Genomic DNA, 25469 nt, shown 5'->3' on the forward strand with positions numbered 1-25469 from the left:
TTCTGTGTCCAAGCCTCTCACTTCTTCTGCAAGTTTGTCCTTTTCCTTTCCCTCCCATATCGCCCACTCTCTGATTTGTCAGTCAGTCAGTTTTTCTCTTTGTATCGGTGTATGTCTGTCTCTTTCTTTCTCTATGTCTAATAGTCCATACGCTTATCGGAAATTTTCTTCACTCTTCTAACGGTTTTAATCTTTTGAATTTTTTTTTGTGTGTTTCTTTTCCTCTCTTGAATCATCCCAACTTCTTGTAAACCTGCTTCTGTAATTTTCTATTTAAATATACTTTTTATGTTTAATTTCTCGAGCCCAGTTACACAACCATGCTTGATGGGAATATTCAGCTTAATAAGGGAAACACTGAACGAGCCAGGGCCTCTGCATGTGGCCGTGTTGCGAGAAGCGATTAGTATTGGCCACAGCAGAGAACCTGAATGGTTCAGGACTTAGCTGTAGAGGGGGTGAGAGGAGAATTTTTTTTAAAAATGTGACTACTGGAAACAATTTTTAAAATAGTTAAAAATAAAATCAAGTAAATATATCAATAAATGAAGTAGAGTTTTTAAGAAAGTATGAGGAAGAGTGAAAACCGAAAAAAAATTGCTGTCTTGTGTGCTTATGAAATTCATCATCAGGATGTAATTGATTCCTAGCGGCTACATTATCATGTGGTTAGCATGGACCAATCAGCAACGCTGCAGGAATTCCACAAGCGTATGATATATTCCCAAACTTTTAATAATATAGCTAAGTTATAGGATATTTTACATTATTGGAAAGGCTGACAAGATTTCCTAAACAACTGTAACCATGCTGTTATGCCAAGACCGCATACACTAAGATGCTCCAGCAGGAAAATTCACTTTGAATAAAAGGAGAAATAGGCAAATTTGTATGAAAAGATTTAATTATTTTATTTTCATAAAATGATGACAAGTCATTGTGTGACAAATTATGACAGTAAGCATCATACTGCTGCACTACAATATATCGAGACTAATACGCACTCTTCAATTTGCAGGTCAGAAGCCTTTACTGTAGATGTTCACTCAATGTTTTCATACATGAATCATTTTAATAATCAAAGAAAATGCTTAAAAAGTGACACTGAAAATATTACCTGTGTTATCTGGAGAGCTCATGATTCACCTGGTCTAGCTGGAAGCACCTGCCACACAATGTCTGTTCGTTTGTTCACAACACACAAACCAATAGACTGCTGAGATTCAGGATGGTGCAGATACTGCTGGTTTTCTACATTAGGTTGGCATCCCTTCCCACATCAGGCACAAATAATTCTTCCCAAGCGTAGTGCTATATATCAAAAGAGAAACAAAAACATAAATGTATTTTGTATGGTAGCATTTAGCCCTTGCAGATAAACAAATAGTTTACTGCAGTTACAAAAGAACAGTTACAAATCACTTTGAGATATACTTTAATTGATAAAATGTATGAAAGATAAGACATCTAAATGAAAACTAGTGTTCAACTTGTATTTTTCTATATGCAACTTATGAACGCCACAATATTTAAGTGTTTAAATGTACTCATCTATATCTATAGATTAAAAATCTTACATCTACATGCATGCAGTTTCATTTTTTCCATTATAAATTCCTATGTCCACATTTATAATGGAAATGTTTATGTAAACTTGTCATGCTGTAATCAAACCCCATCAGTGGTGACACTGTAGCATCGCAGTTTTGCATCGACTAGCCCTTCAACCGTTACTGCCGAGAAACTCGTAACCAACTTTATTTCTCTGCTTCCCAAATTGCTCCATTTTGGTATTCAGCTATCAATAAGATAAAATCAAATTATGTAAAATTAGGACATAATTTAAAATGGAGACTGATGTCTGCACACTGTGGCGCAATTCTCCTACGCCCTCTAAACCCACTTCACCTAATTTTACCTGTGCAACACCATGAGAGATCAATATATAAAAAATCTTGAGTACAGCATACAGTTCCTTTAAGTGTTGCTCTTACTTTGTGTAAAACTTTCCCCACCACACTTTTGATTTAACATAACAGAATCAGACTTATTCATTTATCCTCTGACTCATTGTGAGCAATACCATCAGTGATCTGCTAATACACAAAAACTCACTGCAAAATGTACTAAATGGAAAGCCATAGAAAACTAGGAAGATTCCAGGCTCCATTCTTCTTTGTTAACCAGGACTTCTGATTCCTACCCAGCTGCGAGTGAATCCTTCCATATGTATGAACATCAGGCAAGGACAGGGTCACAGCTGGAGTCTTCTACCTGTTGAGCCTGCCAACACTCACTACCCATTCTCACAGATGAAGAATGACTAGTGCATACAATAATGAGAGTCACCCCAGTGAAACTCTGCATCAGCATGAAATCTAACTGGCAATCAGTGCTGCATTTTAAAAAAAAATGTTACTAAGTGTGAATTATGGACATTTAACAATGCACAGCTATTTTATTTGAAATAACCATTCCAGCAGCAATAACTTGCACATCCATAGCACTTTTAGCATTACAAGACTTCCCAAGGTGCTCACATATTGGCTAATTAGAGCAAGAAATGGAAGAAAAGGTTAAGCGGGATGACCAAAGACATGGTCAAAGAGTTACATTTTCAGGAGGTACTGCTGGCAGAAAAACTAACTTCTCACCCCCATCTTTGACTGTTACGCTAACTCAGCTGTCTTCAATTCATCTGATTTAGGCTGGATTATTAAATGAAATATGGTCTGTGGAGTGCAGCAATCCAAATTAATTGGGAAGAAATGACAAAAGCAATGTTGCCTGATCACAGGATGGCATAAATGGCAGCTGTACTAAAAACACTGTTTAACCTTCCCAAATCAAATGGAGCAGCAGGAGCCTGAGACACAACAAATGCTGGAAAACACATCGAACAAAACCAAATGACATGGAATACCTCTTTAAAGCTAACTATAGCATAACTTACCTATGATTCCTTTCTACTGCAAATACTAGGATTTGACACGGTCACTTATTTTAGAGCAACAAGTTGCCAGCACTGAGTTGTACCACTGGCTTCACACTGCATTATGCTCAGACAAAGGTCATGTTAACTGCTATATACCGGCCCATTAGAGTTGTACTATTCTACAGTAACAACATTTAACTAAAAACAAGTGCAGAGTTCACAATATTTCAGCCCCTCTCATACACAAAATTAATGGCATCAATAAAGTTGCATAAACTATTGAAAGTCAAAATATCACAGGAAAATAATTAGTCATGTAAATTTAGTGACTAATTTTCAAAAATGGACCTTTTTTTAAATTACATTTTTAGCTATTTTAAATTTTTTTTACACTAATGTTAAGCGCTTGCCATTTTGACATGGTGCAAATCTGGTTTCTTGCTCAAGCCATACTTTTAAAAACAGATAATGTTTTCAACATTGTAATTTTACAGAAATGACCTGTGTAACTAATAAGCAACAACATTTTGAGTAAGGTATACAGCTCTATTTCACAAGTGGAATAATCAATGTATCAAACAACATCATGATGTATCCTCTCCTTATAGGTTGTTTGTGTGCATTTTTTGTGTGATATGGTTTAACGCAGAATTTTTTTTTGGAAACATGAGTAGAATTCCAATTTATTATAATTTTATCATCAAAGGGTGCAGAGTCTGACAAGGAATGTTTAGGAGCGGTAAACACTGCATTGCTCATGATGGCATCAGCTGAAGGGTCACCTTTGGGTCAGAGGTTGCAGTGAAGAAATCAACATTTAAAAAAATCAATTCTGGGGATATAGGCATCGCTAACAAGGCCAGCATTTATTGTCCATTCCTAGTTGTCCTTATGGAGGTGGTGGTGAGCTTTCTTCTTGAACCGCTGCAGTCTGTGTGGTGAAGGTACTCCCACAATGCTGTTAGGCAGGGAGATCCAAGAGTTCGACCCAACGACCGTGAAGGAACGGCGATATATGTCTAAGTCGGGATGGTGTGTGACTTGGAGGGGAATGTCCGAGGTGATAGAATCATACAATGGTTACAGCACAGAAGGGGGCCATTCGGCCCATCGAGCCGATGCCGGCTCTCTGCAAGAGCTTATCCAATTCCCTTTTGAAAGCCAGGATTAAATCTGCCTCCTCCACCGTCTCAAGCAGTGCTGTCCCGATCATAACCACTCGGTGCGTAAAAAAGTTTTCCCTCATGTCACCTTTGGTTCTTTTACCAATCACCTTATGTAAACAATTTTACAACACCAAGTTATAGTCCAGCAATTTTATTTTAAATTCACAAGCTTTCGGAGGCTACCTCCTTCCTCAGGTGAACGATTTGGAAACGATTTTCCAAATCGTTCACCTGAGGAAGGAGGTAGCCTCCGAAAGCTTGTGAATTTAAAATAAAATTGCTGGACTATAACTTGGTGTTGTAAAATTGTTTACAATTGTCAACCCCAGTCCATCACCGGCATCTCCACATAATCACCTTATAAACTGTGTCCTCTGGTTCTCGACCCTGCCGCCAACGGGAATGGTTTCTCTCTATCTACTTTGTCTAGACCCCTCATGATTTTGTAAACCTATCAAATCTCCTCTCAACCTTCTCTGCTCTAAGGAGAACAACCCCAGCTTCTCCAGTCTATCCACATAACTGAAGTCCCTCATTCCTGGAACCATTCTAGTAAATATTTTCTGCACCCTCTCTAAGGCCTTCACATCATTCTTAAGGTGCAGTGCCCAGAATTGGACACAATACTCCAGTTGCAGCCAAACCAGTGTTTTACAAAGGTTCATCATAACCCCCTTGGCTTTTGTACTCTATGCCTCTATTTATAAAGCCCAGGATCCCATATGCTTTTTTAAACTGCTTTCTCAGCCTGCCCTGCCAACTTCAACAACCTGTGCACATATAGCCGCAGGTCTCTGTTCCTGCACCCACTTTAGAATTGTACCCTTTAGTTTATATTGCCTCGTTCTTCCTACTAAAATATATCACTTCGCACTTCTCTGCATTAAATGTCATCTGCCACGTGTCCGCCCATTCCACCAGTCTGTCTATGTCCTCTTGACGTCTATCACTATCCTCCTCACTGTTCACTACACTTGATGGTACCAGGCCCCTGCTGCCCTTATCCTTGTAGGTGGCAGAGGTCGTGTGTTTGGGAGGTGCTATTGAAGAAGCCTTGGTGAGTTGCTGCAGTGCATCCTGTAGATATTACACACTGCAACCATGGTGCGTCTATGGTGGAGGGAGTGGCTGTTTAAGCTGGTGGATGGGCTGCTGATCAAGTGGACTGCTTTGTCCTGGATACTGTCAAGCTTCTTGAGTGTTGTTGCAGCTGCAACCATCCAGTCAACTGGAGAGTATTGCATCACATTCCTGATTTGTGTCTTGTAGGTGGTGGAGAGGTTTTGGGGAGTCAGGAGGTGAGCCACTTGCCACAGAATACCCAGCCCAACCTGCTCAGTAGCCACAGCATTTATGTGGCTGGTCCAGTAGACTTTCTGGTTAATGGCTATCCCAGGATGTTGTTGGTGGGGGATTCAGCAATGGTAATTGCCATTTAATGTCATGTGGAGGTGGTTAGACAGTCTCTTGTTGGAGATGGCAATTGCCTGTCACTGGTGTGGCACAAATGTTATTTACCACTTATCAGCCCAAGCCTGGATGTTGTCCAGGTTTTGTTGCATGTGGGCATGAACTGCTTCATTATCTGAGGAATTGTGAATGGAGCTGAACACTGTGCAATCATCAGCAGCAATTCCATTTCTGATCTTATGATGGAGTAAAGTTGCTGTTTGCCTGAGAGTGCACACTATCGTCGCCCTAAGGTACACCCCACGTGCCTCAGTCCAGTGCATTTTGCCACAGATTTGCAACAGCCAAGGCTTAGATGTACACAGGGGTACTGCTGGAGTTTAACTAGCTAAAACTGTGCAGCTTACCAGCAGAGAGCGCTGGTAACTTTCCTGCTGCTCGTCCAGCAAGGACAGTCATATCCATTATGGCACTGCTTTGCAGGGTTATCCTGAGCTGAGTGAAAAGAATCCCAGCCAGTATATCCAAGTCCCATTAATGAGCTAGGCTTATCATCAATAGTATCCTACAGTCTGTCAAATGAGACATTAAACCGAAACCCCGTCTGCCCACTCAGGTGAACGTAAAAGATCCCATGGCACTATTTCAAAGACGAGCAGGGGAGTTATCCCCGGTGTCCTAGCCAATATTTATCCCTCAACCAATAAAACTAAAACAGATTATCTGGTCATCACCACATTGCGGTTTGTGGGACCTTACTGTGCGCAAATTGGCTGCCACTTTTCCTACATTGCAACGGTAATGACACTTTCTTTTTAAAAAAGTACTTTGTTGGCTGTAGAGCTTTGGGAGGTCATGAAAGGCACTATATAAATGCAAGTTCTTTCTTTCTTTACTGCCTGGGTCAGATGTCGGATTCCTAAGTTTACTCTTCCATTGCCAGGCATATCATCTTGGAGCCATCTCATCCCCAGAGGGTCACTACTTACCTACCCACTGAAATGTAATAGCCAATAATTGATTATTCAGTGACTGATAAGAGAAGATTTGAGCCCTCACTAGGACAAGAGATACAGGAACTCCTCACAGGCTGCATGGTGAGCAGCACAGCTCACCATAAAATGCCACTGCAGGGCCAACATCCCACCGAGCAAAGCATGAACACACACCATTCTTTATTAGGTGCGTGAGCACACATCCTGGTTATTATGATTTAACTTTGCTCGAGAGATTGGTTTGACTTTATTTTAGAAGTTTGTTGTAGAATATGTAGGTTGTTTTGGGAAGCATTGACTTCTACAATGATGTTCCAGATATTTAGATTGCCATGGTTACAGCTGGTAATGAGAATGAGAAGCACAATGTATTATAATTTTTAAACTGCCAATTGCTTGTGGGGAAGTAATTTCAAATTAGGCTCTCTCACAAACATGGAATAAATTCCATATTCCAGCATATATAACAAACTATCAACAGCAATTTAAATCTACAATTCATCTTATTTAAAAAAGTCAATTTTTCCAAAAATAGGATAGGCAAATAGCAACCACTCATCCTCACTTTGTCCTTAATTTTTAGGGTTTACATTTTAGCATTTAACAGCAGGCTTAGTTATAGCAGCAAAAGTACTCACCTCCTGATTTCCCCAATACCTTCATTTTTGTATTTTGTTTTTCTTTGTTTGGATCTTTTCTTCCATCTGGAAATATATGGGTTAACAATACTGTATATCGTAGTTTTCCTTAGATAAATGCTAGTAGGTTCTAATTCTTAGATTATCCTGTGTTACATAACCAGATTTATGAGCTGGTGAGGAAACACATGACAGGCACTGTTGATAACTGACCAGCCGAGCTCATTAATGGACTTCGATGGGTAAACTTATTTGGGATTCTTTCATTTGTTTCCCAACAACTCTGTAACCCAATGCCATATTTGTTAGGATATTCCTAGCTAGCAAAAACAACGGGTAGCTTATCAGTGGTCTGCATTCAATTTTAGCATGGTGTAAATAAACAAACCAAACTTCTGAAGACATCTTTAACACTGGAAGAGGTTAAATAGAAGAGAATCATCTTTTTATACCTACAAGGTATAAATTATTTTATCATTATTAGTTCAGTGTTTAATCACAAGTTTTTGTAAGGGCTCAATACTATTTAATAAAGCTTTGAGAGAGACACCAAATGATATTTCCACTGTCCTAATTTTCAGAGAGAATTAACTTCCAATCCAGCTGTTTACTTTTTTTTAATTTCCCCATAACTTCCCCATTCTTTGATGGGGTGAGGAAGGGTTGTTCTGCTGGATTTTAAAAAACGGCCAGAAAACTTCTGTACCAGCTACGTGACACCTCTTACTGAGCATCCAAATCAACAGAAAGAATGCTGCTCTGTGCTAGATCCAAAGGATAAGCCCACTTTCAAACTTGTTTCTGATTTCAGCTGAATAAACTTACCGGAGTGCCAGAGATGCAGTATGTCAAGTCTCCATGGAGTTTGGGAGAATTATACAGTTGCAAATATCTCTAAGAGGCACATTTTACATTTTTTTTTATATATACTTAACTGGATGGGAGAAATACTTTTCACTTGAGTACGCTCCACATAATACTATAACAAAACATGAATCCGTGGTATAGTATCTACAAAAGCCGGTGCAATAAATGTATTTTAGTTTTGGCTATGATTTTTCTGTTTAAGTAGCCAACAGGCATAAAATAGGTTTTAAAGCATTTCCATCTACTGTACCATAGTAGCAACGTCGAGGTTTTCTCAGTGGTGGAAAGTACATCTTTGAATCTGTACTCAGTGATGCTTTCTTATATTTCCTTTACCTATGTTTCATTTTAATCCCTGCATTTTTTGAAAAAAGCTGTGCAAGATATACCAGACAAGGGGTGTTTAGCAGTGCTGATGGGGTCATTAGGTTTAGCAGCACCATCAGATATTACAAATCCAACAGGATACAATTTTTAGACAAATAATTTGGGAGATGTACATACATCTTCTGACAGTTTCTTGCATCTATTCTGTGCACAGAATGGCTGGAAAGGCAGCACCAAGACACCACATACTAATCTGAAGAGGTTATGAATATTAATATTCATGAATTGCTGTGCTGTATATTTATGAAAATGCTTTTCCATTCAACAATACAGTTTATATGCTTGCAAATGAAAAGGTAAATGTAGATTCACATTAATATACTTTTAGTTTTGGGTTTCTCTCCCTATGTAGTCACCCACAGGGAGCATCGCTCATGTGCCCCCAAAATTTCCTGCCCTATAGTATGCTTTCCTAGGGTCCTGTGATTACAGAACACACTCAAGTTAGTCTGAAGATGTGGCCCCATTCGTTATTTAATGGAGCTGCTCCAGGATACATTGGGATGCTCCCCACTGGTGACAGAGCAATACCACAGACAGGGAGACCCAACACAAGGTTCTCTATGTGGATAATAAAATTAATGCTTTTGCAAAAGCATCAAGAAAGATTTTTGAGAGTATATTATTTTTCTATATAAAACAGAACAAAAAGCATTCCCCTTAAACTTTTCTTCCACTTTTAACAACCAGAATTTAGTAACATTCCACAAGTATGTGTATGGCAAGTAAAAAGATTTAACATTTAGGTGACATTTACAGTAATTTAATAGATTTAACAAAAATGAACAGTTATAAGGATTGTAAATAGTGATTTTTCACGATAATATTAACCTGCTTCAGAGAAATATACATTGCATATGAGGATGCCATCACAAAACATGAAACTTATAGCACATTGTGATATTTTCTACAATAGTATTACTGCACTAGTTACTACATTTTGAGGGTTAATATTTTGCCTCATCAGTGCAAAATATGACCTTTTTGTCATCAAGCTAAAATACAAGACATTTTGGGTAGGTATGAGAATTCTTGAGATACTTTCTTTAGATTATTTTTCATACATTTATTGAAGAACCTAAGAAATAGGAGCAGGAGTAGGCCATACGGCCCCTCGAACCCGCTCCGCCATTCAATAAGATCATGACTGATGATCTATATCAACTCCACTTTCCTGCTCTATTCCCATATCCCTTGATTCCCTTAGTGTCCAAAAATCTATTGATCTCAGTCTTGAATATACTCAACGACTGAGCAGCCACTGCCCTCTGGGGTAGAGAATTCCAAAGATTCACAACCCTCTAAATTAAGAAATGTTTCCTCTTCTTGGTCCTAAATGACCAACCTCTTATCTTGAGACTATGACCCCTAGTTGTAGACACTCTAGCCAAGTGAAACAGCCTCTCACCGCATCTACCCTGTCAAGCCCTCAAAGAATTTTTATACGTTTCAATGAGACTTGGATGTACAGGGCACAATTTCAAAATTTGCAGATGGCACAAAACTTGGAAGGGTAGTAAACAGTGAGGAGGATAGTGATACACTTCAAGAGGATATAGACAGGCTGGTGGCATGGGCGGACACATGGCAGGTGAAATTTAATGCTGAAAAATGTGAAGTGATACATTTCGGTAGGAAGAACGAGGAGAGGCAATATAAACTAGAGGGCACAACTCTAAAAGGGGTACAGGAGCAGAGAGATCAGAGGGTATATGTGCACAAATCGATGAATGTGGCAGGGCAGGTTGAGAGAGGTTAAAAAAGCATACGTGATCCTGGGCTTTATAAATAGATGGTAGCCATGATGTGGAGATGCCAGTGATGGACTGGGGTTGACAATTGTAAACAATTTTACAACACCAAGTTATAGTCCAGCAATTTTATTTGAAATTCACAAGCTTTCGGAGGCTTCCTCCTTCCTCAGGTGAATGAGTGTCACATTAAAAGCTAAATACAAAAGTCAATATTGAAGCTAACTGGGATTTATCAGTGCACAAAGTAATTCTGCAAGACTAGAACTGAAAATTGTTAACCGTATTTCTTTAGAGGTACTACTTAAAGTTGGTCTGAGGCACTTTTTTGAATTGTCTCTGGTTGCTATGAAACTTTGTCATTTTGATAGCTGGCATGCTGAAGAAAAAAGGAGAAAGGACCAGTGCTTGGGCCTCAGCTGTTTACAATATAAATCAATGACTTAGATGAGGGACCGAGTGTAATATATCCAAGTTTGCTGACGATACAAAGCTAGGTGCCTACAACATTCACCTGAGGAAGGAGGAAGCCTCCGAAAGCTTGTGAATTTCAAATAAAATTGCTGGACTATAACTTGGTGTTGTAAAATTGTTTACAATTTATAAATAGAGGCAGAGAGTACAAAAGTATGGAAGTCACGATGATCCTTCATAAAACACTGGTTCAGCCACAATTGGAGTATTGTGTCTAGTTCTGGGCACCGCACTTCAGGAAAGATGTGAAGGCTTTAGAGAGGGTGCAGAAGAGATTTATTAGAATGATTCCAGGGATGAGGGACTTTAGTTACGTGGATACACTGGAGAAGCTGGGGTTGTTCTCCTTGGAACAGAGAAGGTTGAGAGGAGATTTGATAGAGGTATTCAAAACCATGACGGGTCTAGACAGAGTAGGTAGAGAGAAACCATTCCCATTGGCGGAAGGGTCAAGGACCAGAGGACATAGGTTTAAGATGATTGGCAAAAGAACCAAAGGTGACACGAGGAAAAACTTTACACAGCGAGTGGTTAGGATCTGGAATGCACTGCCTGAGGGGTTGGTGATTCAATCATGGCCTTTTTAAGGGAACTGGATAAGTACTTAAAAGGAAAAAAATTGCAGGGCTATGGGGATAGGGCGGGGGAGTGGGACTTGCTGGATTGCTCTTGCATAGAGCTGGCGTGGGCTCGGTGGGCCAAATGGCCTCCTTCCGTGCTGTAACCTATGATTCTATCTCCTCTCATTCTTCTAAACTCCACAGAATATAGGCCCATTCTATTCAATCTCTCCTCATAGAGCAACCCTCTCATCCCAAGAATCAATCTAGTGAACCTTTGTTGCACTCCCTCAAAGCCAAGTCATATCCTTCTTTAGTTAAGGAGACCAGAACCGTACACATTACTCCAGGTGTGGTCTTACCAGATCCCTATATAATTGCAGCAAGACGTGCCTACTCTTATACTCCAACCCCCTTGCAATAAAGGCTAACTTACCATTTACGTTCCTAATTGCTTGCTGTACCTGCATGTTAACTTTCTGTGATTCGTGTACAAGGACACCCAAATCCCTCTGAATACCAACATTTCTTAGACGCTCACTATTTTAAAAAATATCCTGCTTTTCTATTCTTCCTACCAAAGTGGATAATTTCACATATCCCCACATTATAATCCATCTATCACCTTCTTGCCCACTCACTTAACCTGTCTATATCCCTTTGCAGACTCTTTGTGTCCTCCTCACAGCTTACTTTCCCACCTAGCTTTGTATCATCAGCAAACTTGGATATATTACACTCGGTCCCTCATCTAAGTCATTGATTTATATTGTAAACAGCTGAGGCCCAAGCACTGGTCCTTTCTCCTTTTTTCTTCAGCATGCCAGCTATCAAAATGACAAAGTTTCATAGCAACCAGAGACAATTCAAAAAAGTGCCTCAGACCAACTTTAAGTAGTACCTCTAAAGAAATACGGTTAACAATTTTCAGTTCTAGTCTTGCAGAATTACTTTGTGCACTGATAAATCCCAGTTAGCTTCAATATTGACTTTTGTATTTAGCTTTTAATGTGACACTAAAAAATTCGTTTTACAGTACAAAGTCAAAGTAGCTTCTCTTAAAAATACCACACTTGGACTTAAAGCAGTTGATTTATTAGGCCAGCATATTTGACTCTGGAATCAAGCCAAGTAGAGAGTTCGGCATTAAAACAGTATCCTTAATATGCTAACATTTTAATTGTAAAGTTGTTAGCATTGACGTCTGAATACACTTCCTGGTAACTATTCATGTAGTTATCGATCCACTGAAGCTGGCAAATTGTTTGCTTATCATTTTATTTGTCTGGTTTACAAGAAATGTATTCACTACCTCATCAAGATCCACTAGCTGCAATGGCCGTCTCAACAGGGTGGGGGGGTTGCTTTTTTAATCAGGATCACAGTTCTGCTTTGTTCTGAGAGGATATGGTTCGACACTAACTTCTGGGAGACTACTCTGATGACTTTGAACTATTGTGACTGACAGGTATAACTAATTCACTGTGAAAGATACTTTTTGATATTCCTTTGTCTCAATGCAGTTTTCAAAATAATGAGCAAGCATAATTGGGGTTCCTTGCCATACTTCTACTTAACAGGCTGTTATGAGCAGTGGCTGGGATTTCACAGACAAGCTTTTCCTCAGAAATTCGTTACCAGAAATTGCAGAAGTTGAGACACATTTTTGTTATTTTGGAAACATATCTTATTTAATCAGTCAAAAATGTCATTCAGAAGTTGGAAAAATCTGTATTGATGACTGCTTTAGTTTTCCTTCCTGTCTGTTTCAGAAGTTTTGATTGTTCCTCTGATCTTTCTTGCTCTTCCAAACTGTGCATAAGTTGGCAAATGATACCTGTTTATATGTATCAGTTTATACTTTAAGATACAAACTTTAATGTCCTCCAATTTCCATGCCAATATGAATAGCTTTAGGGTGTGCATCAATGCTTAAATAGCATTATAATTCAGAAGTTAGGTCAGTACGAGAGTTGTGGGAACACATCCATGAGATAGCTTCATACTGCTTGGTCTTTGCACCTGGCGCCACTCAACTCCAATGTGAAGCCACATTTTAATAGTGCCCAGGTCCCTTCTTGCTCTCTCATGACATTATGACAGAAGAGCTCTGTAAATGCTTCCAAACATACATGTGCAGTGCTCCTTTTCCCACCGTGTGACCTGAAGCAGGGTACAGCCAGCATTATAACTCAGTTGTGCCATCCCTAAATTGTGTGTCATGGATGCTGCTCCAGTAAAACGGGAATCTAAAATATTGACCAAAACAATTAGCTTATAGTTAATTTCATCTTATTTCTTCGCAGCAATAAATCTGCCCAATATATTTAATTCTGCTGCAGGAACTTACCCAAGCAGCACTTGCTTCATTAATTAAATTTCAAACTTTTATTGACAAAGGGATAGGGGTGTCACATTTTTCCCCTTCTCATCCCTTATGCCCAGAATACAAAAATATTTTTGATTCACTGAGTTTTGTAAATCACTATCCATTTGTTATATTAAGGCATAATTTCTTTACAGAAAATTTGCCAAGTTAGGATCCCAAGTAGTTCCATAATATTAATTCATATTGGGGGGGGGGGGGGGGTCCCCTCCATTTTCCACCAATCTGTTCTCCTCTTCTCCTGAAGACATTGACTAGTTACTGGAGTACAGTTCCACCAGTGTAGATCACCCTCCAGTACCCCACCCAAGCAGCCACTTTTCATTGTGAACCAACACAGTGGGTGTCGTGTGACTATTCAACTGTGTGGGACATAACAGCCAAGCCCTTTCCTGTCCATACCTACACACTTTCAGCTGTCACTGGACAGTAAACAGGGACACAGATGACAATTGGAGCACCCTAATTAAAACCCCAGCTAAAATCACCTAATTCAGAACAGACTAGAAATCAAACCTGGAACCTTCCCAGTCTGTACGTGTGGTTAAGCTAATCACTGCCTTCACTTGCTGAGTTATCAAGACAGCAATAGTTCGTGGTGTTTTAAAACACATTATATCACAGCCAAAGTCTAATTTTTAGTGGATTGTGAGGAGAAACTATTGGTGTGATTAATATAGCAACAGCTGTCTGCAAGAAGTTGTTTAAATTTAGCTGTCAGCTGGTGGCAGCACGAGCGTTAATTAATGTATTGTTTTGTGATGATGATAGAGAATATTCAAAGCAGAAACAAACAGTCTCTATCAACTATCCGCAAAGTAACACAGCAACTCCAGTAAATGTATTGTGGTTTAATGCCACATCCAAGAAAGGCAAAAAGTACTTCATGGGAATGCTATCACTTCATATAGCATAAATGATGTAGGACAGAAGTCTTGGAAGGCCTCCATATTATTATGTTGCAATGTGATAAAATATTGACACAATAGTCCAGAAACCGCTTTATGCACGAGTAGCATTAAAATAAATCTGATTTTAGAAGCATACATTCAGCTGAGGAAAATGCTTTAAACATTCACCAACTGTCAGTTTTCAAAACCTTATTTGTAATTTTCAATACAATACAAAAGCTGTTCTGGTTTCAAAACTCACTGACTCTCAAAGATCTCTGAATCTTTAGTTTGCCCCTAGCAGAACCTCTAAGGCACTGTGCATGGTTAATCAGAGGCTATGCTGTTGTAAAAGGAGGAGTGCTGGGGTGTTGCAGTAGGGGAGAGCTGCACATCTCTACCTAAAGAATTTGGAATCAAGTTTGAGAGACATTGCCTCAGAGGCACTGAAGTGTTTTTCAATCAAAAGTATTTTTCTTTCTCACTGCAACTTTTTAAACAAATGTGTTCTTCATATCACATATTTACAAATAAATCGAAGCAGCTCTTTACTGTATCTGTTTAGGGTGTGTTTGTCTAACAAAGGCCAAGAAATATTTAAAAACAGATCAAGATAATTTACATCTTTCCTTCTTTATCAAATATTTTTGCAATAATGCTCAGCATTACCAGAAGATTCTGCTTAAATAAACATGCTTAAATTCAGAATTTTAATCCAGAACCTCCCTCCAAACTTGAGTAAATATCTAGTCCTTCCAGAACTTGTCACTGTTCATATGAATCAATTTTTTTTCCTGGTTGTTTTTAAGTTCTGAGAGAAACATAAATAAAATAAATGCAGCTGGGATAATCACAGACTATATTACAAATTGTCAAATCTTGTCCATTACAAATATTTTTCAGAACATGTAACTGATACATGCTGGGAAGTGTAGCCTACTACCTTGCAGAGTCTCTTCAGCTGACAGTTTTTAAAATTTTGTTTAATGGGATGTGGGTATCACGGCAAAGCTACATTTATTGTTTGTCCCTAGTTGCCCAGAGAAGGTGCTGGTGGGCAGTTTCCTTGAACCAGTGCAGTCCTTGTGCTGATGGTGTTCCTACAACGGCATTAGGTAGGCAATTCCGGGATACTGACCAAGTGACAATGAAGGACTGGTGATATATGTCCAAGTTAGGATGGTGAATGACTTGGAGGAAAATCTGGATATAATGGTGTTCCCACAATGTTGCTGCTCTTGATGGTAGAGGTCACAGGGGAAAGAGGCACTGTTGAAATAACCTCAGAGAGCTTGAGCTGAGAGCACAGCAGAGTTGGTAACGGAATGACCTGGGAACAGAAAAACTGGAATTTAGTGAGAGTGGTAATTCAGTGAGAAGAGCAAGAAGAGGCCTAGTAAATGAACTGAGGGTCAAAAGGAAAAAAGAAAAAGGGGAAATTCAAAAAAATCTAAGTGAAGGGAGGTTGCCACTGACTCTTTTTTCTCTTTAGTTTTCTTTTTAACTCAGACAAGCTTAAAAATTTTAAGTTGCACGAGGATGGAATACTTTGTGCATTATAGAAGTTGTGAAATATTTGCCTTCCAAGCCCAGATTCTGGAGGGTGTCATCTGTAACAACTGCAAACTGGTTGATGTACTCAAGGCTGAAGTGGTCAGCCTCAGTGAGCAACTGGTCACGCATCAAAATATATGGGAGGGCAAAGTTTTTAAAGATGAGGTTTTAGAGAAGACCACACTCGGGTCAGAGTAGGAGAGAAGACCCCGGCATTTAGAGAAGGAGGGTTCGTCTCTGTTGGAAAGGGGGCCAGAAGTCGTAGTCAGGTAGTGGTATAGGAGCAATCATCCATGGTACTCTCCAACAGTCTCCACTGGAAAGAGATGCTGTGGAGGCTGAAGAGTTGGCTGTGATAGGCAGGGACGTGTCATGCATTGAAGCAATCCAGCTGCCTGTCAAGGAAGAAGGGAAAAAGAGAAAGTTTAGAAGACAAGTTGTGGTATTAGGTTTACAGAGAGAATTCTGTGCAAATTGGAACCAGAAAAACAAATGTTATGTTTCCTCCCGGGTGCACGGGTTGAGGATCTTATGTGCCTGATTGACAGAATGCTAGAGGAAGCACGTGAGGAATCAGTTGCCGTTGAACAAATAATATCGGTAGAAGTAGTCCAGACGTTCTTCCTTCCTAATGCCCTAAATTTAGCATGAAGATTAAGGGAAGGACCTCAAGTGTATTTTCTGAAATACTACCTGTGCCACGTGTTAGTGAAGAGAGACAGAGGGTAATTAGGCAGATCAAGGCGTGGCTAAGGCTTTGGTGCAGTGAATCGGGGTTTTGTTTCCTCAAACAATGGGACACACCTTTTGGAATGGGGAGCCTGTACAGACTGGATGAGCTCCAGCTAAACAAAAGGTGGGGGGAGAGGGGCGCGGGTAGAGGTGTTGGCAAACAGGATAGATAGAATGGTGGGGGAGTGTTTAAGCTAGATGCGGTAGTGGTTGCAGTAGGTATAAGACAGCAGCCATATCAATTGGAATATACCTTAAGGTGTACCAGTGAAAATATAAATCAAAGTTTAATAAGTCTAATTCCAATGGTAGGAGAAAAACAAAGTAAAAATTTAATAAAGTAAATGTGCTTGCATTAATGCAAGAAGTATGACAAGTAAGATGTGTGACCTACAAGGTCTTGCAAAGGGTGATAGATTGGACATTATTAGCATCAGAGACATGGTGGAATGATTCCAATCAATGGGACACATATCTGGATGGATATAAATTGTTTGGAAGCAACTATAAAGCAAATAAAGGAGGTGGTGTGGCAGTATATATAAACTCCAGTATTGAGGCACAAGTGAGAGAGGATATAAAAACAGAAAGGACTGACACAGAATCACTTTCAGTAGAATTAATAGATGGTACAGAGGTAAACCATTATTGGGGGTAAAGTTATAGGCCTCCACGTCAAGGTGGAAGCTTTGATCTGCAACTGTGGGATGAGATAAGGAAGGTGACTAGTAATGACCAACTATGCAGTTGGAGATTTTAACTTACCAGAAATTGATTGGGACAATAATAGGCCAGAATTTGCTGAAATGGCAATAGTTAGCAACAAATGCCAGAAGTTCGACAATTCTGCTCCCCGATCCCCCAGTGGCGAATTTAAGTCCCAATTTGCTGGAAAAATGATTAGACTATCCCGCAGCGCACATAGTGGCAGATTCAAAGCAACACAGCCAAAAGGATAGTTAAGAATTAATTTTGCTTGTTGATTTCTGAGGGAATTTCAGCTTTGTTCATTTATTTTTATCTGGCAGCAAATTACTGAAACATATAAACAGGAAGAAATATTGAACAAATATTGGCATAAGGACAAAGGTTATTAGGAAAATAATAGTTCCTCTGTAACTCTCAGAATGTATCACAAGGCTATGGCTAGGAGCTGCGGATTTTAAGAGTATTGTACTTTAGTCCTGATTGACATTAGAAAGAGATTTCAGAAGCATTGCAGAAAAAAGTCACCCCAAGAGGAAATTTCAGTGTTTCAAGGATCATCCTTGGATCCCTCCAAGGCCTCACCCCTCCCTATCTCTGTAACCTCCTCCAACCGTACAACCCTCCCACGCCCCCCCCGCCGAGATCACTACTCTCCTCCAATTCTAGCCTCTTCCGCAAACGCCAATTTTCATCGCTCCACCGTTGGCAACTGTGCCTTAAGCTGCCTAGCCCCTAAGCTCTGGAATTCCCTCCCTAAATCTCTCCACCTCACTCTTTTAAGTCGCTCCTTAAAATCTAGCTCTTTGACCAAGCTTTTGGTCACCTGTCCTAATATCTCTATGCAGCTCGGTGTCAAATTTTGTCTGATAACGCTCCTTTGAAGCACCTTGGGATGTTTTTACTACGTTAAAGGCGCTATATAAATGCAAGTTGTTGGTGTTGGTATTCTAGTTATTTTCATTACGATATCTAGCAGTGGGAGAAATGGGTATAAATAACATTTTCATTTGCCATTACAATAAACCTTCAAAAATGTGGGCTCTGCTTTGATCAATCTGATCAAGAAAATTTAAAATCACACAGCAACTGTACCATAATGCCCAAAAGCGATATGGCCCGTTTTAAATCAGTACCTGTTATAATTCCTGTATACTCAGCCCACCAGCGCCATTCTGCAATGGTTGAAGTGGCTGTGGCAATCTTAGTGGCTTCAATTCATCAAATTCAATCTTGTCACTGATTTTATTGTTGGATGGAGCCATGATAATTAGCTGTACAACTGTTTCAGCAAAGGAAATGGCAGAATGGAACAAAAGTGTCAGGAAATTAGGGAGTGGGATAAGTAATGGTTGAAGTTACTGACGCCATAATTGCCTGTGACTTTAGCATCGTAAATGCAACGTTGATGCACCATTACAATAATGCAAATTTCCAGGAAATTCCTGGCTAATATCTCCACCGGTAAGACAGGGAAGCTATTTCTAGAGTTTATGAAAGACTGTTTTATGACTCAGTTTGTAGAAGAGTCAATATGGGGAGAAGACAGCTTAGATTTGATTATGAGTAAAAAGGATGATCAAATCTTCAACACAAAGTGGGGTGAGGTTCTAAGTACCATAATATGATCACATTTAAAATTACAAGGATTGGAGAAGTTATAAAAACCCAAATAACATTGCCAAATTTTGAGGATCGATTTTATGCACTTGTTTCATCAGAGTAGATCTGGCAAGTTTGAATATGACTAGGGGAGAGGAGAAAATACGAAATACCTTTATGCAGATGATTCTGAGTGCAACAGGCCAATGAGTACCCATGCAAAGCAAAGGTAGCAAGCTTAAAAGCTCTCCTGCCTGATTGAACGGGACTATCAAGCAACTTAAAGATGAAATAAAGGCATTTATATATATATATAATGATAGCAACATTTTACCATGTAAAACACAATGTATTATTCTTCTGCTTAAAAGTGCAGGATATGTCCCTTTAAGGCCACAAAGTCTAACTGATATTAAGTAAATACTGGATGAGTTCATGCAATGGTTAATTGCTATTCAGACTGGAAATGAGAATACTGATAACTGTTTGTTGGAAAGTCATTAACAGCATACAAATATTGTAGCTCAGGAATTTCTGTTACGGGAAAGTTTTTCTGTATATTGCAAATGACTGCCCTTGTTTATACAATTTTTTTTTTTAAAAGTGTGGCACATAAATTTATATTAGACAGTGGTGCCTGAAGCATGGCAGATAGTGCATACATAGTTTATAAAATAGGATGGAAAGAAAAAAAAAGGAATACTCAGTAGATTTTGTAAATACCAAAAAATAAACTCAAATCAATATTAGGATATAGTATTTCAGAGATGGCAATCTTGAGGGCAATTAGGGATGGGCAATAAATGCTGGCCTCGCCAGCGACGCCCACATCCCGTGAACGAATAAAAAAAAAGATGACAATAGATCTTATTATTCCAGAGATGAACCTTCCATCTATAAAAATTGATCCCAATAGGATCTAATCTCATGAGAGATTATTTTAAATGTCATGAACTGGATATCTGTTTAAATGCTTTAGCTCAGTTTTGGAGTTTCAACATTTTTAGAATACTAGTTAAACTTAGATGGTAGACTTCCAGACTTGAGGTATTTTGAAGGTGGAACAAATCCAGCAAGGAATCAACCGAAGTTCATCATGGTAGCATGAATGATACTAAGCTGTGCACTCCAGAAACATGCTAGCACAACATCCATAGATGAAGAGCAACATTTCGGAGTGGTGTAATTCTTGAGGTACCATAGTGTAAACACTGTCCTGGTTTCAAGCCACAATCTTGTTCCTGGCAAGCAAAGAGATTGAATTGCAAGGAAGGCACTTAGCAGGGGGACATCAGCTGTTCCTGGTATTAACCTGCTAACATCTATCCATCAGTGCTAAGCCTTGGCACATGCAGATGTTATCAGTGTGAAGTGTACAGCATGATTTTCTTATCTCAGGATTCAAAGTTGACTGTGGTTTCACTCTGGGAATAAATGTAACATTATACGGATTAGAAAGCTCGGTATACAGCAGGATAAAGGAATGCTGTTCTGGCACTAATAAAGCTTCAGTTTAGTATGATGCAGGCACATTTAAGCAGTGAGCATAGTCCTTCTGTTTATGTGATGTACCCAGTGGGGGCAATAGAGCTCAGCAGTAAAATTCAATTCACTTCCCTAATAAATGCCTGCAAAGCAGCCAGATGAATGCCCCAAATAATTTTGGTTTCTTGCATTTTATTGTTCATTCATACAACTGTAAGTGGATCCAAGAAATTCTCTCAAAAGACAGCATGGAACATTTCTATTAAAAAAAAATAAACTGGCATTAAAAAAAATCCAAGGGAATACAGCAAATTTAACCTCTTATTATTCTCTAACTTTGAGATACTCAGCAACAAAAATGTACAAAATTGTTTTTGCAAATGGCAATTGTCAATTCGGCATGTTTATTTTGAATGCTGAAAATTGTCACTCAGTACTCAGAAATTAAATAGATGATACTAAAGTAAACACTCCAGTAACGTGCTACATGCGCATCTAATTCTCAACAAATATCAATAAGTATATAATGTTTACAGTGGAGTATATGATTTTAAATGCCAAGTAGAAAACATCCATACTTGCAAATGGTCCTATATTTCCAATTGTTTGAACAACAAATTCAATATACAAATAGAGGCTTGGAAAAAAAGCTTTACTGTTTAACTTAATGCAATGACAATGGTCTCGAACAGCAACAAAGCAATGCTAAAGTAAACAAAAATGTGCTGCCTCACACTTATCTGAATACACCAAAAAAGCTGAACGTAGCACAAACAGTATTGCTGAAAAACAATACTGTGTTGTTTGGATGTTGAACCCTTTAATCTGGCAATTAAAACATGTAAATAAATTATATTGGTTTGCAAGAATACAAGGTCACAAGTTAATGTATCCATCAAGGAAAGTGTCAACAGTATTGCAAAAACAAAACAAGTTGGTTTACTCGATATTATTAAAACAATACAGTAGGCTAGGGGTTATTCATTTTACTTTACACTCCAAGACGAAGATAAAAATAACTTGATAACCTACTGTACATATATTAGTAATTAAAATGTTGCCTTTAAAGGAATTATTTGGAGGCATTAATAAAAGATGCACATCCTAGTATAACCTTTGAAGACGATCAGAAAAGAAGCCACATGCTGTTTCAGCTTAACCCTTTTGCAGACTGAATCGAAGATATACAAGTTCAAAGAAAATGCCTCAGGATAATATTGTATATGGTATTTGGTGTTGATACAATTTGTAATTTGTGTCAAATTCTACAAATGAAGAGCCCATTAAGCTAGATTTAGTACGACAATCAGATCAGTAGGATAGTTAGATATAGTAAATTGTCAACGACTCCATAAATAGTAAATTTAGTCTTCAGTAAATATTGCATTAAATAGCAAATACACACAATTCATCCTGCAATCGAAAATTGTCTAGTTCCTTTAACTGCACTAAAGAGTGTTACCATTCTTCAGATGAAGATATTAGCATAAATATTCTAAATCTGGGCCGCTGGTGAGATACCTTTCTTATCACCAGCGTGTATTGGAAAATCATGGGGAATGTGCCTACGACTTTCCGACATTTGCTGATGGCAAGTGAGGTACCTTACCGGCAGCCCAGACTTAGATAATTTACCGAAGTTCCGTGGGTGTGGCCCACGGTCAATGATCTAATCAAACACCGCTAAAACAGTAGAACAGTTATTAATTTATCATACTTCATCAACCAAATATAGTGGTTGGAGACAGATATATCACCAATTAGGAAGCAAGGAAAGAGAATGGCACCCAAAGAATGAATTTGAGTACTTCCAACCCTGTACCTCATGGTGCAAGTCCACCATACAAAATGGTCTATATTGTAATAAAAATTGGGACCACACTTCTAAATTCAAGAAAGGGTGCTTAATATGGGAAATTGATAGATTTCAGTGGTGCCATATGGAGTTATTCTTCAGAGGATGAGGTTAAAGCACATCACCTCAGCAGAACTTTTTCAGCTTTGCTCTGTGTCACACCTATGCGATCCTGAACTGGATGCTCAACACCGACAGTGGATGATGAAAGTGAAATGCATTTTATTCCCCAGAATGAACATCTCTTGCCTCAACACGAACAGAAATGTCATCAAAGCATAAATTTAGAAGAAAACTTCTCAGCAGCAAACATAAGGTGTTATATTATCCTGTGTGGAACCCAGTATACAAACCTATTGAGCCGAAACCACCAGTATGCTAAAAATCAAGAAGCCCCTCTCATGTGAAGGGATCAGAAATCATTTGATGTGCCAGTATTAAAATAGATTACATTTTGTGAACTTGGGTCAATACCAAAACTTCAAATGCAATCCAGGAATCTTTAAATAATATTACAGATGGTCTCAAGTCTCATCTTGAAGAGCACAGTCACTTTTTGTATACAGTAATGTTTGCTATATTGTTTGAGCTCTAATCCCCTAATAAATGCCTTTCCCAAATTGAGATTCAGCAGGTATTGATGAATATGGAATCACAGTATCAATATCAGTAACCGTCAGTATAAGCTGATCCTACTTAGCTTAGCTACATTCATAGAATCACGGAATAGTTACAGCACAGGAGGCGGCCATTTGGCCCATTGAGCCCATGCCGGCTCTTTGTAAGAAAATGAAACAACAACTTGCATTGATATAATGCCTTTAACGTAGCAAAAATCCCAAGGCACTTCACAGTAACGGAATCAGACACAAATTGACAGAGCTAAAGGAGACATTAGGACAGGATCTTGGTCAAAGAGGTAGGTTTTAAGGAGCGACTTAAAGAAGGAGAGGTGAAGAAGCGGAGAGGTTTAGGATGGGAATTCCAGAGCTTATGGCCCAGACAGCTGAAGGCATGGTCGTCAATGGTGGGGCAAAGGAAGTGGGGGATGCACAAGAGGCCAGATGTGGAGAAATGCAGATTTCTCAGAGGGGCAAAGAAAGTGTGAGAGAAAAGATTAGCAGGTAATATAAAAGGGAACATTAAAGTCTTATATAAACAAACAGAGTAAAAGGATGGTCAAAGGAAGGGTGGGGCCAATTAGAGACCAAAAAGGAAATCTTCTTGTGGAGACAGAGGGCATGGCTGAGGTACTAAATGAATACTTTGCATCGGTCTTCACAAAAGAGGATGCTGCCAACGTCACTGTAAAGGAGGAGGGGATAGAGACATTGGATCGGATAAAAATAGTTAAAGAGGCGGCACTCAAAATAGAAAAGTCACCTCATCCGGATGGGATACATCCTACGTTGCTGAGGGAATCAAGGGTGGAAATAGCAGAGGCCTTGGCCACACTCTTTCAATTCTCCTTGGATATGGGAGTGGTGCCAGAGGAGTGGGAGGTTGTAAATGTTACATCCCTGTTCAAAAAAAGGGGCGAAGGGTAAATCCGGTAACTACAGGCCAGTCAGCCTAATGTCAGTGATGGGGAATCTTCCATAGACCTGGTTCAAGAGTAGTCCATGGGCAATTTTCTCTCCAATTTTCTCTCTGGTTTGTACCTCTTCTGAAGCTTACCATGTGGGAAGCCACATATATGAAACCATATCCTTTGACGCCTATATTCACTCATATATTGTACACTTCTACATTCTATAGCAGATAGAGTTATAAGCACTGCATTGTTTTTATTTTTAAAATAAAAATTTGTTAAATTATGATATTTGGTGTAATAAAGACCTTTAACAGATAAATATACAAAAGAGTACTAATACAGCTATAGGAAATGGCACATAGCAAAACAGCAAATTAAATGGCCTGAAAGGAGATTCCTTGCTCTTAACATTCTTATAATATAATTTTATAGAAAGTAGTATGAGCTAATTAATACTGATTGAAACAGTCTGAACCATCTCTCAATACACTTCTTCATTTCCACACCTGCCCCACACTACCACCACCCTTTTATTGATATTAGTGGATCCCCTATGGCATTCCTTGTGGGTAGTCTGGGGCCTGCACCATGGTTTTGATGTTTAACTACTAACCTGGCCTGTACCTTCCACTGTTCAAATACTCCTGCGGGAATCCAGGTAATTGTCTCTGCTTGTAAATTACTCAGGACAATTAGAGGCCAGTAATTTGATTATAAATTTCAAGCTCCAGGTCAGTAACTGGCTTGTTCTGCATACATAACAAAATGTGACATCTGGAGTGTGATTGGACAAGCTCTAGGTACAAGCTATGTACATTTGGTTCATTCAAAAAGAAGTCATTTGTATACCTAACAACTACAAACACTTGAATATGGTCTTAGAAAATTAATTCTCATAATTTAAAGCCAAATCATCACCTGGGCACATGTATCAAACATTAGAGTGTTCCACATCAGAAAATAACTTGGAGGTATAGGGTTTATTACAAGTCATATTTCTAACTTGAATTTCATTATGGGGTACTTGCTGCTTCACATAACATCTATCCAGCACTTTCTTACAATCATTTAGGTTCCATGGGGAACTGTGATAAATGAATATTCAACACCAGACTATTTTCAGATACACAGTTAAATAGAATGATGGTTCTCTATGTGCGTTCTCTCAAAATAAACCCAAAGTGGATGGCAGGAAGTCCCTTATCACATTTAGCCAAAATCTGAAGAATAGTTTTTAAAATCGTTAAGGTGAAAATAAAACATTTTTCGAAGTATGAATAGTGCAAAGGTGATTATCAGCAGATTTACTGGGAAACAGAAATGCATCTAATGATGATTGTGAGGATGGCAAATTATTGCTCCAGAACAAGACAGACAACAGGCAATACAATACCATAACATAAATATAGAACATTATCAAATAATACATTGATCCCTGGCAATATGAAAACTTCAACAAAATTCTTTGATCATCTGATTATACACATTACATTGCAGTGTAGTAAAAAAAAGTCAATGCCATAATTGTATACTGCAATGCCTT

At 38.8% G+C, this 25469-nt stretch overlaps 1 protein-coding gene across 4 annotated transcripts in view; it reads right to left on the reverse strand.

The window, feature by feature from the left end:
- hdac5 (histone deacetylase 5) overlaps positions 1–25469 on the reverse strand; it is a 275728-nt gene that overhangs the window by 234078 nt on the left and 16181 nt on the right. The window contains exons 2-3 of one of the 4 annotated variants that reach the window (XM_067968974.1): positions 15598–15789; positions 1118–1311 (exon numbers count right to left, since the gene is read on the reverse strand). The exons of 1 other annotated variant lie outside the window; for it this stretch is intronic. In XM_067968974.1, coding sequence (XP_067825075.1) covers positions 1118–1139 — 22 coding nt within the window. In that variant the 5' untranslated portion in view covers positions 1140–1311; positions 15598–15789. Of the gene's footprint in view, positions 1–1117; positions 1312–15402; positions 15790–25469 lie in introns of all 4 variants that reach the window. 2 more of the 4 variants (XM_067968973.1, XM_067968972.1) reach the window with 2 other exon arrangements.

This window comes from Heptranchias perlo, chromosome 30, assembly GCF_035084215.1.
Source record: "Heptranchias perlo isolate sHepPer1 chromosome 30, sHepPer1.hap1, whole genome shotgun sequence".
Lineage (NCBI taxonomy): Eukaryota > Metazoa > Chordata > Chondrichthyes > Hexanchiformes > Hexanchidae > Heptranchias > Heptranchias perlo.